This window comes from Biomphalaria glabrata, chromosome 1 (genome assembly GCF_947242115.1).
Source record: "Biomphalaria glabrata chromosome 1, xgBioGlab47.1, whole genome shotgun sequence".
In the NCBI taxonomy this organism is placed as follows: domain Eukaryota; kingdom Metazoa; phylum Mollusca; class Gastropoda; family Planorbidae; genus Biomphalaria; species Biomphalaria glabrata.
In genome coordinates, this window is record NC_074711.1 from 46271007 (window position 1) to 46288931 (window position 17925).

General features: G+C 32.5%; 2 protein-coding genes across 6 annotated transcripts; one reads left to right on the top strand and one right to left on the bottom strand.

Moving 5' to 3' along the window:
• Positions 1-317: 317 nt before the first annotated feature.
• On the bottom strand, positions 318-8317 carry LOC106073778 (kxDL motif-containing protein 1-like). Of its 5 annotated transcripts, none has more exons than XM_013234423.2 (5): positions 8200-8317; positions 6100-6356; positions 4974-5126; positions 4280-4326; positions 318-1788 (listed from the first exon to the last, which is right to left on the bottom strand). In XM_013234423.2, exons 2-5 carry the CDS (start codon positions 6222-6224, stop codon positions 1652-1654), a joined length of 462 nt encoding a protein of 153 aa, XP_013089877.2. In that variant the 5' UTR covers positions 6225-6356; positions 8200-8317; the 3' UTR covers positions 318-1651. The 5 variants fall into 5 exon arrangements, with proteins under 5 accessions (XP_013089877.2, XP_055895741.1, XP_013089876.2 ...); XM_056039766.1 differs by lacking the exon at positions 8200-8317 and adding an exon at positions 7133-7954 and having other exon boundaries at positions 6100-6703; XM_013234422.2 differs by lacking the exon at positions 8200-8317 and adding an exon at positions 6551-7954.
• A 3226-nt stretch (positions 8318-11543) lies between these two features.
• LOC106073777 (ribosome biogenesis protein NSA2 homolog) lies at positions 11544-17429 on the top strand. Its single transcript, XM_013234420.2, has 9 exons — positions 11544-11627; positions 12704-12771; positions 14196-14315; positions 14496-14646; positions 15834-15918; positions 16116-16210; positions 16606-16746; positions 16951-17002; positions 17307-17429. The coding sequence occupies exons 1-9, from the start codon at positions 11625-11627 to the stop codon at positions 17372-17374; spliced, it is 783 nt and encodes a 260-aa protein (XP_013089874.2). The 5' UTR covers positions 11544-11624; the 3' UTR covers positions 17375-17429.
• The last annotated feature ends 496 nt before the right edge of the window (positions 17430-17925 follow it).

Genomic DNA, 17925 nt, shown 5'->3' on the forward strand with positions numbered 1-17925 from the left:
CTCATTTGTGGACCAGAGGGGGTATCTAGGAGTTGGTTTTCCGTGCTGCCTTTAGGCGCTCAGTAAACGCAACTCTGCCCGAGTCGGGTGTCGAACCTCGAACCCCCTTCTAGGTAGCCAAGACAAGCCAAGTTCAAGCGTACTTAGCCAGTCGACCACGCTTCCCACATTATTGCAAATGAAAGATACAAATAAAGGAAATAAAGCTAAAAAAAGAAGAACAAACAGCCTAACAGGACAGATCTAGGTGAGGCAAATTTCATTAGAAAAAGAGACACAATTTTAACAAATAAAATAATAAATAAAACAAAATTAAATTATATGATTAACTTGGTGATAATTTTTTAATGATTCATGTAATATCGTGGACTATAAATAAATATGCAAAATTTCAACTTGATCCGAGAGACTTTGTCCAAAGATGGAATACACAACCGACATATCTGATTGCCTTGAATACTGTGCTTACTGCATTTTGACTTGCCTTCTCAAATTCTAATATCACACTCTGTGGAGCAAGAGTTGTTCTTAGCTCTAAGAGATTCCTGAAGACTTGAACAGACTCAGCTTCCTGTTAAGATGTCAGTCGTGCATATAACAGAGGTTCAGCATAGTGATGAATGAGTGCTTGTACTGAGAAGCCCTGCATGAATAACTCAGTTGTTACCTCAATTCTACCATCAATGAACTTAAATTACTTATTCTGTACTTATTATACATATTATAAATACGTCTGCGCTTTTTTGTTGGGTAACCGACAAATGAATATACTGTTGAACATTTTTAATTGATTGGTTTTACCATCTAGAATCTAGACATTCAAACATATTTCACTTAGTCAACATAAAGACAAAGGTAAAGTGATATAGTCAGCTCCAAATCAAATCTGGTGAAAGGTTGATACATTTGAATGCTGTTGCAAACAGTTAATGAGATCATGATACCTATGACAGATCATTACCCACTGGCTATAGGAACAGGTCAGCTTGACATTATGCCAGAAGAATTGCTGGGTAAAAGAAAGTACAGTTGAGCAAGACTTGGACCTAGGGCATGTCTTTAACCTACAATCATCACTTTATTTCGGGTGGCTCACAACTATGTACTCATTTTGGTCAGATGATTAGGCTTTGTTCTCTATGACACTATAATGTGTTAGTTATATTCATGTGTGATGCGATCAAGTGCTCACTCTCATGTGAACATTAAAATGGCCATTGCAAGTATTTCAGTGTAAACAAAAAAAAAATGCAAAGAATAAAAAAAACATGTCAGTAATAATGATAAGACATGTGAACTTATAGAAGTGAACATTTTCATAACACTAAAAAAAAGTTTTTAAAAAATTATAAATGAATTCTGTAAAAAAGTGCTAATCATCAAAAACTAGAAGGGAATGTTTACAAATATCTGCTTTTAAACTGCAGCAATTTTTAGCTAACAGAATAAACAAATTCCTTTTAAGCTAATAAGCCTTATCCATTCCACAATGAGAATTATCAATAGGTCAAATCAGTTGTGACTATGACTACCGGTCAGAATGCTAAATCAAGTAAAGCTGAACATCTATTGCACATAGTGAGGTCAATGAGAAATAGTTCACACACAATTTGTTCTATCACATTCATTTGTTGGTTTCTTTTAAACTGGATTAGCGAGGGGAGGTAACTGTAACAGAAGGCTTGGAGTCAAGAGGATAACAGTTGTCTGCCCTTTGCTCTGATTCCCCATTGTCGTCAGTGTCGTCTCCCTCGTCCTCAGCGACAATGTTATAGACACTGCTACAAGCTGAAACATTGAAAACAAGTATTGAGACAATGTTATAGACACTGCTACAAGCTGAAACATTGAAAACAAGTATTGAGACAATGTTATAGACACTGCTACAAGCTGAAACATTGAAAACAAGTATTGAGACAATGTTATAGACACTGCTACAAGCTGAAACATTGAAAACAAGTATTGAGACAATGTTATAAACACTGCTACAAGCTGAAACATTGAAAACAAGTATTGAGACAATGTTATAGACACTGCTACAAGCTGAAACATTGAAAACAAGTATTGAGACAATGTTATAGACACTGCTACAAGCTGAAACATTGAAAACAAGTATTGAGACAATGTTATAGACACTGCTACAAGCTGAAACATTGAAAACAAGTATTGAGACAATGTTATAGACACTGCTACAAGCTGAAACATTGAAAACAAGTATTGAGACAATGTTATAGACACTGCTACAAGCTGAAACATTGAAAACAAGTATTGAGACAATGTTATAGACACTGCTACAAGCTGAAACATTGAAAACAAGTATTGAGACAATGTTATAAACAAAATAAGTATTGAGACAATGTTATAAACAAAACAAGTATTGAGACAATGTTATAAACACTGCTACAAGCTGAAACATTGAAAACAAGTATTGAGACAATGTTATAAATAAATTAAGTATTGAGACAATGTTATAAACAAAACAAGTATTGAGACAATGTTATAAACAAAACAAGTATTGAGACAATGTTATAAACAAAACAAGTATTGAGACAATGTTATAAACAAAACAAGTATTGAAACAATGTTATAAACAAAATAAGTATTGAGACAATGTTATAAACAAAACAAGTATTGAGACAATGTTATAAACAAAACAAGTATTGAGACAATGTTATAAACAAAACAAGTATTGAGACAATGTTATAAACAAAACAAGTATTGAGACAATGTTAAAAACAAAACAAGTATTGAGACAATGTTATAAACAAAATAAGTATTGAGATAATGTTATAAACAAAACAAGTATTGAGACAATGTTATAAACAAAACAAGTATTGAGACAATGTTATGAACACAAACTGAAACATTTAAAACAAATATTTAGTTCAGAACTTGTAAAACATATTAAGGAAATGTATACATTTTACACTAGATCTATATAAATAACATTTGGTTTATGTCAGGAAACATACTTGTCGAAATTAAACCAATCAACAAAACTGTTTTACTGTTTTATCAAGTTTTAGGTTATTTCAAGGAAAGAAAATGTTTAGTGTCTGGTTAGTTGATTAGCTAAGTCTACATCTGTTACTCTATATAAAAAAAAATCCAGTAAACATTAAAAACTTATCTGATGAGACTATAAAATATGAATGGCACTTGTGAGGACCAGACTAAAGTATAACAGTCTTGCAAATAGACGTTTTGAGAAAAAATATCTAGAAGAACCCACATATTGGAATAGATTTGGTTCAAGGTTTACCTTCATACACCATTAAAATAGTGTTTTTAAAATTCTCCTTTCATGAAACATTTATCATACTGCAAGCTAAGAATTCATTCAAGAGACTTTATTTGATACAAAACATTGCCTTATAATCAACAATCATATAAACAAAAAATGTGTTTAATTTCATTTGTAACAGCTTAGCAAAACAAAGCCATACTTAAATAGACATGTCAATAAAATAAATAATGATATTAGCTTTAAACAAAATGTTTCAGCAACAGATTTTTTTCAGTTCAGTGAAACTAATCATGGCTTCACTTATTGATTGAAGATCTGTGCTGACTAAATCATTTTGAATTCAACACAAACTAATCATGGCTTCATTTATTGATTGAAGATCTGTGTTGACTAAATCATTTTGAATTCAACACAAACTAATGGCTTCATTTATTGATTGAAGATCTGTGCTGACTAAATCATTTGGAATTCAACACAAACTAATGGCTTCATTTATTGATTGAAGATTTGTGCTGACTAAATCATTTGGAATTCAACACAAACTAATGGCTTCATTTATTGATTGAAGATTTGTGCTGACTAAATCATTTGGAATTCAACACAAACTAATGGCTTCATTTATTGATTGAAGATTTGTGCTGACTAAATCATTTGGAATTCAACACAAACTAATGGCTTCATTTATTGATTGAAGATCTGTGCTGACTAAATCATTTGGAATTCAACACAAACTAATGGCTTCATTTATTGATTGAAGATCTGTGCTGACTAAATCATTTGGAATTCAACACAAACTAATGGCTTCATTTATTGATTGAAGATTTGTGCTGACTAAATCATTTGGAATTCAACACAAACTAGTAAATATGCTAAGTACTAGACTGAGTAACAAATTTGGATGCTTGGGTTTTTAAAAGTTACTGTTTAATGCTAAGTTAAACTATGAAACAACATAACAAAGGTAAATAGAGATAATTTGTTAACAGTAATTAAACTTAAACGGACTAGCTAACAAGAAAAATAGACAGTTACCTGAAAATGCCTCAGGGTATGTTTTCTCTAGTCTTTGTTTTAATAATCTTTAGAAAGGCAAACGAAACAAATTGATTTCAGTGCAGAGAGTTCAATGTTCAAGTATTGAAGATCGAAAGAATTAAGTAGAAATAACATAAAATATGCAATCCTATTGCTAGCTTTAAAAAATGCAGAACTTGAAGGAATACTGTCATCTAAAAATAGCCCTGTTGTTGACTAGAAATACTAAATGGATGGAGTGCCTTGATGTGTTAGCTTCGAATCAGAAGGAGAAGAATAAATGTGTAAAAAAAAGTATGTAGAACTGAGTTTTAAACAGAATTTGTTACCATTATCAACACATTTTGAAAGTAAGAATTGGGTGTGCAGGTATAGCAGTATATGGTCAAAACATGAAAACATCCTTCTAATTATTGTCATTTCTTGTTCTTTTTTAAAGATCTAAGAACTATAAACTATATAGGAAAACAGCTAACCTAGAGATTGGGTTAAAATAAGTTTCTTTACAATGAAATGATTTACTTTAAATGTTCCAAGACATTTTTTTGTCGACTGTGCGATTAATCAATTATAGATATGGGGAAAAATAGAGAAACTGTACATCATTTTGTACATCAACTTTTGAAAAGAAAATAGTCCAAAGGTCAACACAAAGGTCAGTCGAAACAATGAAATAATGAGAGACATTTACCTGATTCTCTTGAAAACAGTATCTAAGTCTTTCTTCATATCTGACAGAAGACCAGTATGTTTGTGAAACTGTTTCAGTGTGGCTTCGTATCGGCTCAAAGACAACATATTAAAGTTTATTAACATTTCATTGGTCTTTTCAAAACGTGCAAGCCTGCGTTTTAAAAAACAATATACATTTAAAGCATATAACTGATTTATTGATACAAAATAATTTTACATAAGAAGTGGCCATTATAAAGGTTTTGTATAAACAAAAATTACAATAAGAAACACAAATCTGTTTCCTCATAAATTTTTACAAAACAAGTTGTTGATTTTTGTGTTTTTGTTAATAGGATTTCAAATCTTTAGTTTTAAGATGACTTTTTGAATTAGTATTCTGTTAGATTTTTAGTGTAAATAATAGTTTTTCATTTCAATAATTTTGTATCACTGGTTCAAAAAAAACAAAGTAAAATATACAAATCAAAACTTACTGATCATGCAGTATTTTGTTGATGAGTGACTAGGTATTAAGAATGTGTCTTATATAAGATACAGGCTATTACAACTTCAAATCAGACACTCAACAGGTTGAACTGTAATTAGTCAATTCAGTGATGATTTCTTTGTTCTCCCTTTGAAGGTTCTCTTCACACTGCTACTCTGTACTTATATTTGTTTCTAGTTATTTCTATTTCTTAGTTTTTTAACCCTATTTCATCTTCTACAGACTTCTCGAAAAGAAAATTCATTAAAATGAGAGAATGAGTTGAGCATTGGGTAAAATTGATCAGAAAAGTTACAGGCTAAACTCTCTACAGGAGATATATGCTTAGTTCCTTTTCTTGCATTTACACAAGTATATTTTAATGAAGTCATAATTAAATATGATTTATTCAACGCATTTTACAGTAAGGACATAAAAGGGTAAACAATGGATAGCTGCCAGGTCAAATGAAATGTGCTTCAAACTGTCACCAAGAAGGTCCTGAGTTCAAGCCCTGTACTAAATAATTAAACTAGAGATTTAACAATGAATACAAACAATTTATAGCCAAAAATGTGTCTTTTAACTATTCATAGAACTTTACAATGTTTACAAGCCAGTTTGTAAGGTGTAACTAATAAAAAACATGACTTACATATCACGCTGAATGTACACCATAGAAGCAATGTCTTCAGTGTTAACTTGTTCGATCAAAGATGAGGCTAACATAGATGCATCATCATGTACCATAGACTCGGTTAAGCTATTTATGGTGTCCATAATTGTGTCCTTCAAGATGCAACTACAGCAAAATGATGAATAAAATTCTATAGGTTTCTATAGGTTAACTTTTTCTATGACTTGAATGATGAGTGAACAAAAGCTTCTCATAGAAATCAAATACGCCTGTCACTGAAACATAATAAAAACAAAGAAGTGAAACACAAATTATTAAAAAAGGAAAAACATAACAAAAGCATAATAACTACCCCAGGAAAAAAAACATGGTGCAAGTATCAGCCTGCATTGATATATATATATCACATCATAACACTTTGATAATAATTCCAACTAAATAGACGTGCAAATGGAGCTGATTTCCTTACAAAGCCAGACATCCTTGTTTGAGAAATTTAGAGCGATGCAGGTAATTGATTTCTTCTCCGTGTTGTATGAAGAAACTTTTCATTTTTCCTAAATTAAGTGTTACGGACGATCACAATGTTTACAAGCACTTCATTGAGTAGACAAACGTTTCACTAAAAAAACAGATGAAATCGATCTTACATAATTGTCATACATGTGTACGTAGCCCAAATAGTGCTATGGGTTTCTAATAAAACTATTTAAAATGGTTTATTCTCTATTTCTTTTTTTTTTTTTGTATCTATTCGATGATGTGGCCCGCGACACGAGTGTCAGAAATTAAACTGGCCTGCCAGCCGAAAATGGTTGGGCACCACTGATTTATGCTATTCGGACACCTATAGGCCAAAATTTCAAAGTTTGACTTTGACAGTGCATTATTTGACAATGGTTCGACATAGAAAAGAAAATGAAGTATCAAAATCTTCTTTAGGAGAATAAGGATGACTACTTATATTTGTACCCCTAACCTATATTTGTTATTATATTTAAGGTCAAAGGGGCCATGTGTTTTCATTAAAATTCAGACAAATTTGACCTACATTATTTGATTCCAGACACCATATGAATATGAACACACTTATTCTACCTAAATTAGGTCACTGGGATACTGACTTCTATACTGACTTTTAGACTTATTTTATGTTTGCATGATTAGATGTGTGTTGAATGTTTGTGTTTTTTGTTTATTAATTTAATAAATTTCTAATACAGATGATTTTGTAGTATAGTACAGGTTAGGATAGCCATTCTTGCCTAATTGAATCCTCTATATTCTCTCTATATAAATCTAGATTTAGATCTATCTAGTAGGTCTAGATCTAAGCATTTAACTTCATTCAATGTACCAAGCTCACTCCAAACATTTGCCCATTTATTCTCTATAAAAAAAAACAACAACAAATATACTATAAGTATAGTATAAGATCATTAACATTGATGTCCAAAACTGGCTATCCGAAATACATTTTGGTAAGAAATTCGTAATTTAATTCGGACACCCTATTAATATTTTTTTTGTATGGAATCAAACAATTAGCTTATGAATCAAATAAATCAGCTCCAAAAATATTGCCGGGCTCATTAGTATAGACTTAGGACTTAGCCAATCAAAAAATATAGTCTTAACCACTTAACCTTAGGAAGAGGTAAAGTCATTTAGGTAACAGGAAAAAACAGGGTTTGAAATTCAAAGGATTAACTGATTAACTAGGGTACAAATCGTGTGAACGAGTTAATTTCATGAATGGTCATGCTTCAATGAGATCCACCTTCGTAGACCCCCATTAACAGGCCATAGACCCCCAATTTATTTTTTCACTTCCGTAGACCCCTTGGAAGTCCTCGTAGACCCCTGGGGGTCTAAATAGAGGCACTTTGTTTGGCCCACTTTCACTTTGGGAATCACTGCTCTAGATTATTATAATATTATAATCATTATTATGATTATAGTTTATAGATCTAGAATCTATATTTTATAGATTTAGATAGTATAGATTCTAGATCTAGACGAGCTCTAGTCTATTAATACGAGCATTTAATAATAGAATAGATCTAGATTCTACTAATTCTATATCAATGATAAGATTTAGAAGTTCTAGATACTTACCAACTAAAGATCATTTTGATCTCTAAAATAAGAGTTAGAATATGTCAACATCACAGATCTATATAGATCTATAGGTCTAGACCATTGACTATATATATAGTTTATGGTAGACCATAGACTATATAGCCCTATATAGTCTATGGTCTATGTCTATATATTTCAATGAGACTGTCTTGTGGTCTTACGTTTAAACAGGGCCGGTCTTAGGCCAGTGCAACCTATGCAGCCGTAGTGGGCCCCGCACTTTCATAGGCCCCGCGCAATGCGAATTCTTGGTGTAAATTATTATACCTATTAGTAAATATTAAACCATTTTAACTTATTATCAAAGGGTTCCTGGAATTCTCCTGAAATTATAAAATATAAGAAAAAGTCATGAAAATCTCCTGAAAGTATTAAAATATTCTGAAAACTGACGCCAATCTCCTTAAAACAGACAAAATTGTCGTTTCGGGGTGTCATTCAATATGGAAAACGCCAAACCTACTCGCATTGTCAACTTTCATTTAATAAAATGTAATGATAAGCCTAATTTTAACCAAATCAAGAAGTTCAAATACTTAATTTACTTTTATAATTACTGGTATACAAATATAGATCTAAATCTATCTCGACCTCTTAGAAAAAAAAAATAAAACAAAAGCGATATTTTGCTAGTCGATAGTAGGCCTAAATCTAAAAGGCAGATCTGAATGTTTATCGGCTTTTTGTTGAAAAACTACTATCTACTGTAGAAAGCTCATAAAGTTAATTTAACAGTTATTATTTACTTAGTAAAAATATGAATACAATGCAAAGACGAATTTATTTTCTAACACAAAATCTTAATTTTCACTTATTTTATCCTTTTCACAACCCAAATTACGCCTCGTGCAATATCCGTTTTGCATAGGGCCCCACAAACATGTATGGACCGGCCCTGAGTCTAAACTCATGTTGTTGTTTTCTTCTTACTTTTTTTTAGATATCTCTGCCAGGTCAAAAAATATAGATCACAAAGAAAACAATTCAAATAGGCCTATATATTTTAAAATGTACCATAATATTATATATTGGACGTACCCTTATTTGTTCACGACCATATGGTTAAGATGGATCTAATTTTATTTTAAAAACTAGATCTAGGTTTAAATCTAGAGATCGAGAGCTACAAAACTAGCAAATTCATTTAAAACAAGCTTTCATATTAATATACATATAAATATAAATGTACACAACCATTTCAAATTTAATATTGTAATAGCTCTGCCATGCGCACTGCCATTCAAGATAGCGCAGAAGGTGCGCATTGCCCTGTCAGAAACTAGACTAGGAAGGATGTTTACATGAGAAGTGAGAACGATTTCCGCCCAAGTCTAGAGCCGATATGAAGATGCTGTGCTCAAGGCAGATACGATGTCCTATGTGTTTGTCATGTCCTCTTGTAAATAAACATCTATATCTCGTTGAGTTGCCTCCCTTAAGTAATTATTATACATTGGTGTAAGAAGTGGGATTATAGGCGACTCAACGAGAGGAGGTAGGATTCGACAACAATGGCATGTTTAAAACAGCTAGACCAACTCTCAATTAAAGAGCTTAGACAGGAACTTCGTTACCGATATCAGAAGCTTGGAGGTACCAAGGAGGTGTATTGATGCAATGTGTGAACAAATTAACAAGGTAGATAAAATGGTGTCTCAAGCGAAAGAAGGAATGGACTTGTTGGTGAAGGAGCAGTTGCCTGTAGACTCGTTGGTGAAGAAGTTGCATGGTCAGGTCTGTGGCTGCACAAACAGTGGTGACGGAGACGCTGGGGATTGGAGCGCCGTCTGTGGCTGTGTTGTGGGCAAGTCTTGAGGGCGTGACTTTCTAGACAAGAAACGTGACAACGATTGCTGCGACGATTCTCAACGGAATGTACCAAATTGAAGGGAAAGAGACAAATGAAGAAACTGAAGTCTGTTATGTGCCTGACGCGTTTATTCCTGTTGCACCTGTTACCAGTACCTTAACTGAAGTGTGTTACATGCCTGAAGCGTTTGTTCCTGTTGTACCTGTTACCAGTACCTTAATGAGCTGGACAGATCAAGACAACGTTGGGTCTGCGTTCAAGCCTGTTGCTATGGACCTTAAAGACCTCTGCCTATCTGCCTGTGCTTACGAGGGAAATTCGAGGCTCGACTATTGCATTCAGAGGTTAAGCATGAACTGTACGTGCGGCGCATCACACAGAGAATTTAGATGCCAAGAAAACCAGCAACAAAGTATTTGTACTTCTGCCATAATCATAGACATTGGCATAGACGAATGTCAGTCAATCCAGGTTAAATCTGAGCTAGCAGGAAGAAGACATTCGAAACTTGAACTTGAAGAGACCTATCTCCTGGACGTGAGACTGTTATCTGAGGATGACTGCGGCGCATTGGACTTTGTTTGCAACGTGGCTGGATGTGAACCTGCAGTTCCCTTGAGAGCCGTCTGTCGGGAAAGTATGCTGAGACAGCGTGTCCGATCAACGGCTGTGCTGAAGAAAACAGTGAGCGGCACTATCTGTTTGTGTGTCAAACGGCCACGTCATCATCTCAACGACAGCTTGGTCAACTGGAGAAAGAGAAAGCGGCACCAGAGGAAAACTGCTCAGATGGCTTCGTGGGCAACAGGCACTCTACCGTCTGTAGCTCCCACCGATCGACCTCCACCTGAACAGTCAAACCTCCACGGCACTGTTGCTTTTCGGGACGAAAAGCGCTAAGAAGGGTTCAATGTTATAACTCTGCCATGCGCACTGCCATTCAAGATAGCGCAGAAGATGCGCACTGCCAGAAACTAGACTAAGAAGGATGTTTACATGAGAAGTGAGAACGATTTCCGCCCAAGTCTAGAGCCGATATGAAGATGCTGTGCTCAAGGCAGATGCCCTATGTGTTTGTCATGTCCTCTTGTAAATAAACATTTGTATTTCGTTGAGTTGCCTTCCTTCAGCTATATTACGACGGTATGTAGGTCAAGTAGACTAAACTTTAAATAATATAGGCCTACTATTAATGTTACATATCGCAGGCGTCTCTTAAATAACTATTATGATTACCTACGATTTTATATAGATTAGCTACAACTGACTTAATTGTTAAATTCCCTTAAAGAGATTAAAGTAAATGAAGGAAAAAGAATAGATCTCATAGATCTAGAAAAGTTAACATGCATAACTAGATTGGCCTAGGGACACACGTAGGATGTAATATAATCTTCTTCTTTTAAAAAAAAAATAAAGTAACGTCCTGTTATAAAAAGAACACAAAATGTAGCTGATTACGTTGGCCAACTTGGTATGTTTATTAAAATAATATTATTTTGGTTTAGTTTCTATAAATAAGCACTTCTTTTTATATCTCTCAAACTCAAAGAGTTCTTTTCTGTTTTGTTTAGTGTGTTTATTGTGCATCATGGTAAATAACATTTTAATATTGTTTTATTAGGCAATAAAGCATCTAAATTATATCAGAATTATGTTTGTAAACGACCCTCTACTTCTAAGGCGATGAATTCCTAATTATTTTCTTTGTCCATGTGCTAAATTTTTACTTATTCTAAGAATTGAATTAATGCTATTAGAATATTATTAGAAGATTATGAAGATAACCAATTACCGATACTATCGCGATAGAATTATAATGATAGAACCCTAAGGCCATAACAGTAACTGAGTAACTAAAAACTAGGTTTAAGTAGGTAGAGTTCTCTAGAGACTAGATTCTCAATCTAGATCTAGTCATAGACTGTTACAGTCAGTCACAGTGTCGTCTATTATGACTTTATAAGTCTAAGTATAACGGACATAATTCATTTTTTTTTAATGTAGAATAATGTAGATCTAAGTGAATTGTTATTGTAGTGTCACTGACACTAGTCACTAGTGTAGATCTAGATTCTAGATATTATCTTGTTTAATCTAGACTCTATACTACTCTATAGATTTAAATAAATTCAAAGTAGATCTATTTAAAGTAGTAAAGACAGTAAAGTAGATATCTAGATCTAGACTAGAAAACTATATAGTATTATTTTAGACCCTAGATTCTAGATCTAGAGATCTTCTAATTTCCAAGAAGACTAAACTAAGTGATTGATAATAAATATCAAATAATATATAAAAATAAATACTGCTATATAAATAATAATAATATTTAGTAAATAAATCACAAATGTACAACTGACTAACTTATTATCTTCTCCATTTATACTGTTCTAGAGACAGGAAGGAATGAGAATCTGCAAAGGAAAAATCTGTTTATTTTAAGCACACTTAAACTTTCTTTAGCTACTTTTAGCTTTGCTCCAAGGTGTAAATGAATTGCAGCATAATATTGTAACTTCCCTATTGACAAACAGTAATGCATCTTATAACATGACACATTGCTTTTCTTTATGCTCTCACTCTAGACCAGAGCTTATTTACCACTTTTTATTTCTAATGTGCATACTATAGACTATAATATTTTTTTTTACACTTGTATCTTACTAGCCTCAGAATGAGTACATTGAGTTGCATACAAAACGTCATGGAAGAAGGCTGGATTATGAAGAAAAAAAGTAAGCCTATTCATGTTTAGAGAATTGAAAAATTATTTGTGCAGCTATATATATATATATGTAGGTATATATATATATAATGTTGAGGCTTGATTATTTTTGTTTCCATTTAAATAAAGTTGTTTTTTTTTACTATACAAGTAACTATATTGAAGGTTTTTGTTTAAATTTGTAGTAGTACAGATAGTAGGTTAGAATGTCAAGCTTGCTATCCTTGACTCACAAAAAACTATGTAAATTACTTTTTATTATCCTTTAGTTCATTTACTATTTTATATGATAAGAAACATTTATTCATGCCTTACATTATGATTGACATTTAAGGTTATAGTATCTACTTCAACCCGAAATAGAGAGTGGTGGATTTAATTAGCTTTTACGGTTAGGATAAGGCATGAGTTAATTTTAATTTTAAATTCACATGCAAAATGGCCACTGAATCTTTTCCTACTTTACTGAACAGTATTTAATAATAGCTAATATGCTCATTGTTAACCAATCAGAAGCATTGTATGGTTAAATAATGGTTGTTAGTTGATAAAAATATAATAAAATATATATATATCCTGTATAACAAATAGCTATCTGTCTAATCATTTGAGATACATTTTTTTTTATTACACTATGAAAACCCAGATTAAATGATCATTTTAATAAAAGGCAAAAGGAAACTGATACTTAAGGCAGATTTCAATAACAATAGCTTCATACAAGAAAGTTGATATATTAAGAAAATGGAAACATTGTTATAAAGCAATCAACTTGCTTCAATTAATTTTTTTTATTAAAAGTACACAAAAGGTTTAATCATAATTGTTATATATTATTTTTAAGTAATACAGGAATAATTCATCCCCAGAATAGTCCCACAGTAATCATGCAACCTAATGATTAACCTTGTGCTTTCCTTCTTATCAACCAAAAAATATTGCTTTCAAACAAGCTATAATATTGTTTTTGTAATAGTATAACTAACCTTTCGGGTTACTTTTTATTGCTTGGCTCTTGAGAGGTTACTTAAATAAGAACAATTAATAATAAATATACTTCAACTCCTGCTATTCATGAATAACAAAAATACTTTAATATCAAATAAAGCACACAATTATATCACTCATAATACAAAATACCAGTCTAGGAAGCCAGCAACCAACCTTCCTGGACCGGGAACAAGACCTCACTGACTAACACACTCTCTCACACATTCAAGGAAGACTAAATCATTCAGTTCATAACACGTGCAAGACTATTCACATTCATAATCTGGGAGTACATAAACAAGGGGATATAACTATCATACCAAAATATCAACGTAACATATTTACTCTTGCCATACTTCCCCCTGACATAACCCATTACTTTTTTTTTTTTTACACATTAAGTTCTGTAAGTAAATTTTGAAAATTTTCTTGTTTTATTACCAGGAGAAAGAAAGAGGCGCGTATGCCTCATGAGCTTGCCGAAAAGGCCAAGAAACTGAGAGGCATTAAGGCCAAAATATACAATAAGAGGCGCCATGCAGAGAAAGTACAAATGAAGAAAACGTAAGTATACACAGTGTTGTAAATAGACATTTAGTAAGTAGATTGAATTTAGTGTGGTCTATAGAAGGATTTCAATATTTATTTCTGTTCCTTGGAATGATGGAAATTTTTTATTTTGTTTTTTCTTATTAGTTGTTTAAATTTAAGATTCACTTTTTTTTTTATATTTGTCTGTTAAAGTATTAAGATGCACGAGGAAAAAAAAACTAAACAAAAAGCTGCAGACACAGATGGTAGATTTGGTAACCCTGCATACTTATTGGAAAGAGAGAATCAGATTAGGGCAAAAGTTCTGTCCAATACGATTAAACAGAAACGGAAAGAAAAAGCTGTAAGTCATTGGCAAGCATTGTACGTATTTGTTGTTCAGTTAGGTCATTGACAACCACTGTATGTATTTGTTGTTCAGTTAGGTCATTGTCAACCACTGTATGTATTTGTTGTTCAGTTAGGTCATTGACAACCACTGTATGTATTTGTTGTTCAGTTAGGTCATTGTCAACCACTGTATGTATTTGTTGTTCAGTTAGGTCATTAACAACCACTGTATGTATTTGTTGTTCAGTTAGGTCATTGTCAACCACTGTATGTATTTGTTGTTCAGTTAGGTCATTGACAACCACTGTATGTATTTTTTGTTCAGTTAAGTCATTGACAACCACTGTATGTATTTTGAATTTCTGGATTTTTAGGGCACCCCTGAGTCCACCCTAGGAGGTGCAGTGGCTGAGCAGTAAAGCGCTTGACTTCTGAACCAATGGTCCTGGGTTCGAATCCTGGTGAAGACTGTGATTTCTAATTCCGGGATCTTTGAGCACCTCTGAGTCCACACAGCTCTAATGGATACCTGACATTAGTTGGGGAAAAGTAAAGGGGATTGGTCGTTGTGCTGGATACATGACACCCTTGTAGGCCACAGAAACAGATAACCTTTACATCATCTGCCCCATAGACCACAAGGTCTGAAAGGGGAACTTTTTTATTTACTGAGTCCGCTCAACTTAATGGTTACCTGACTTTAGTTGGGGAAAGTAAAGGTGGTTGGTCATTGTGCTGGCCACATAACACACTGCTCGTTAACCATTAGTAAAAGAAACAGATGACTTTAACATCATCTGCCCTACGGATCGCAAAGTCTGAAAGGGGGAACGTTACTTTACTTTTTAAGTCATTGTCAACCGCTGTATGAATTTGTTGTTCAGTTAAGTCATTGTCAACCACTGTATGAATTTGTTGTTCAGTTAGGTCATTGACAACCATTGTATGCATTTGTTGTTCAGTTAGGTCATTGACAACCACCGTATGTATTTGTTGTTCAGTTAAGTCATTGACAACCACTGTATGTATTTGTTCAGTAAAGTCATTGTTGTTTTTGTTTTTGTTGTTCAGTTTCACATTAACTTTTAATATTCTTGGACATTGATAAATACCTCTTGATATTTAAATACAAATAATGTGCAAATCAAACATATACATTATATTTTCCATTTTTCCAAGTTTACTTTTTTTTCCTTCTAGGGCAAATGGGATGTTCCAATACCAAAAGTTAAAGGAGTCTCAGAAGCAGAAGTTTTTAAAGTTGTTAAAACAGGCAAAACAAAAAGTAAGTTGGAAGAAGAAAAGATGTTTTGTTTTTGAAACCTTATTACATCTAGCAAACATCAATGTTCTTATTGAGACTTTCATGTTGATTAGACTTGTCAACTTACTCATTCTTTAATTCACAGTTGAAAAGAAAACTTTTTTTTTCTTCATTGCTTTTAAATATTCTTATATATATATATATATATATTCCTGTAGGAAAAGCCTGGAAAAGAATGGTGACAAAAGTAACATATGTTGGTGACGGCTTCACAAGAAAGCCTGTTAAGTTTGAAAGATTTATTAGGCCAATGGTGAGTGTCATTTTAATTTTTGGTTTGGCATAAGAAAACGGGTAAATTTTGTGGAACTGAAGATTTTTAAAGTCTGTGCTATGATTGTAATATATCTAGGCTTTTGTATGAATTTAGCTACTTTACTCAATGTTTTGTTAAGACTTTGAAATAAAAGTTCTTTTTACTTAATCCAAATTATTTAGCTATACCGGTATCTTCAAAATGGATTTCAGTAGCTGTGAATGGACATACAAAATATTTATGAGAAAATTTCAGATCTTAACAGTATGATATCATGATTGATCTATTGAACTCAGTGAATGAGTAGTAGGGCTTCTGTTTTGTCAGTTACATGCTTTCTATGAAGATTTCTTAGTGAGTACATTGTTATTACTTCATTCTCCCTTCTTCAGGCTCTTAGGTTTAAAAAGGCAAATGTGACACATCCTGAATTAAAAGCTTCCTTCTTCTTACCCATAATTGGGGTAAAAAAAAATCCTAGTTCAGTTATGTACACAAGCCTGGGAGTCATCACAAAAGGAACCATTATAGAGGTAATTTTAAGACATAGGACTCATGGAAATATTGGTGTGAAGTTTAGTGTTGTTGTTTTTTTATTTCTTCTATGTATTGTGGATTTTTTAAATATCTGATGATATTTTTTGTTCCTTTCTAAATATTTGCAACTTATTTAGTTATGGGCTGTTCTGTTTTGTTCATTCCCAGTACTATGCTGATTCTTGTTATTGTATTGACAGGTTAATATTAGTGAACTGGGTTTGGTGACCAATGCAGGAAAGATTGTTTGGGGTTTGTATTTTTCTCTTCATTATATTTTAACTTTTTTTACTTAACTAAAATATACAGAATTAGAATGAGTTATTAGATATGTTCATTTGAGCCAGGGTTTAAGTTTTCAAGAATGATTGATTGGTGGACCTTATCCTGAAGTTTATATTATTTTTATAACTTTGCTTTCATTGAATATTTTGCATGATTATGGCTCATCACACTTAAGTAACATCTTGACATGTGTTTCAGCCAATTCTAAAAGAAATCTGCTATTATATGTCTGGTCTTAACAGTCATTTTATATACTCTTGTTTCTCTTCAGGTAAATATGCACAAGTTACTAACAACCCTGAAAATGATGGCTGCATAAATGCTGTTCTCTTAGTATAATTTGGTTTGAAGATCAAGTACATCAATGATTCTATTATTAAAGATTCAAATCATGTGATTGGTTCTGTTTTAAATAATAGTGATAAAGTCAAAATGCAACTTATACAAATTAGTTCTCTGAAAAATATTTAAGAGATCTTTAAGAACTAATGACTTGCAGCTAGTTCAATGTGGGGTAAAAAAAAAAAATAACTCACTGACTCTAAGCTTTTCTTTTTTTTTTCAAATGTAATCATTACAATTAATTTTCATTTTCAAATGCTGAGAGAGGATTTATGACTAGATAGCCATATTTAAAATATGTCACATGGGATTTCTCTACCCTGTTGTAAAACATTACAAAATAATACTATCTGCCCCCCCCCCCTTTTTTTTTTTTTTTTTTTTTTTGCCTCACTCTTTTTAATAGCCTAACATCTTGGGATAAAGACATGATTTCCACTCACTCCCCAATAGCTCATAGCAACAAAAACAAAACTTGAAGCCAGTCAATTTCTTTATCAAAATTTTCTTTTTATTTAATTATTACCGTGTTGATCTATCAACAATTC

What these genes read in the sequence shown, in the direction of transcription:
- LOC106073778 (XM_013234423.2), bottom strand. Translation starts at nt 6,224, where the DNA reads ATGGACACCATAAATAGCTTAACCGAGTCTATGGTACATGATGATGCA. An exon ending in GTGTACATTCAGCGTGATAT is followed by an intron (nt 5,127 to 6,099) that starts GTAAGTCATGTT and finishes TTTAAAACGCAG; the next exon opens with GCTTGCACGTTTTGAAAAGA. An exon ending in ACTGTTTTCAAGAGAATCAG is followed by an intron (nt 4,327 to 4,973) that starts GTAAATGTCTCT and finishes GCCTTTCTAAAG; the next exon opens with ATTATTAAAACAAAGACTAG.
- LOC106073777 (XM_013234420.2), top strand. An exon ending in AAAGTACAAATGAAGAAAAC is followed by an intron (nt 14,316 to 14,495) that starts GTAAGTATACAC and finishes TGTCTGTTAAAG; the next exon opens with TATTAAGATGCACGAGGAAA. An exon ending in AAAGATTTATTAGGCCAATG is followed by an intron (nt 16,211 to 16,605) that starts GTGAGTGTCATT and finishes TCCCTTCTTCAG; the next exon opens with GCTCTTAGGTTTAAAAAGGC.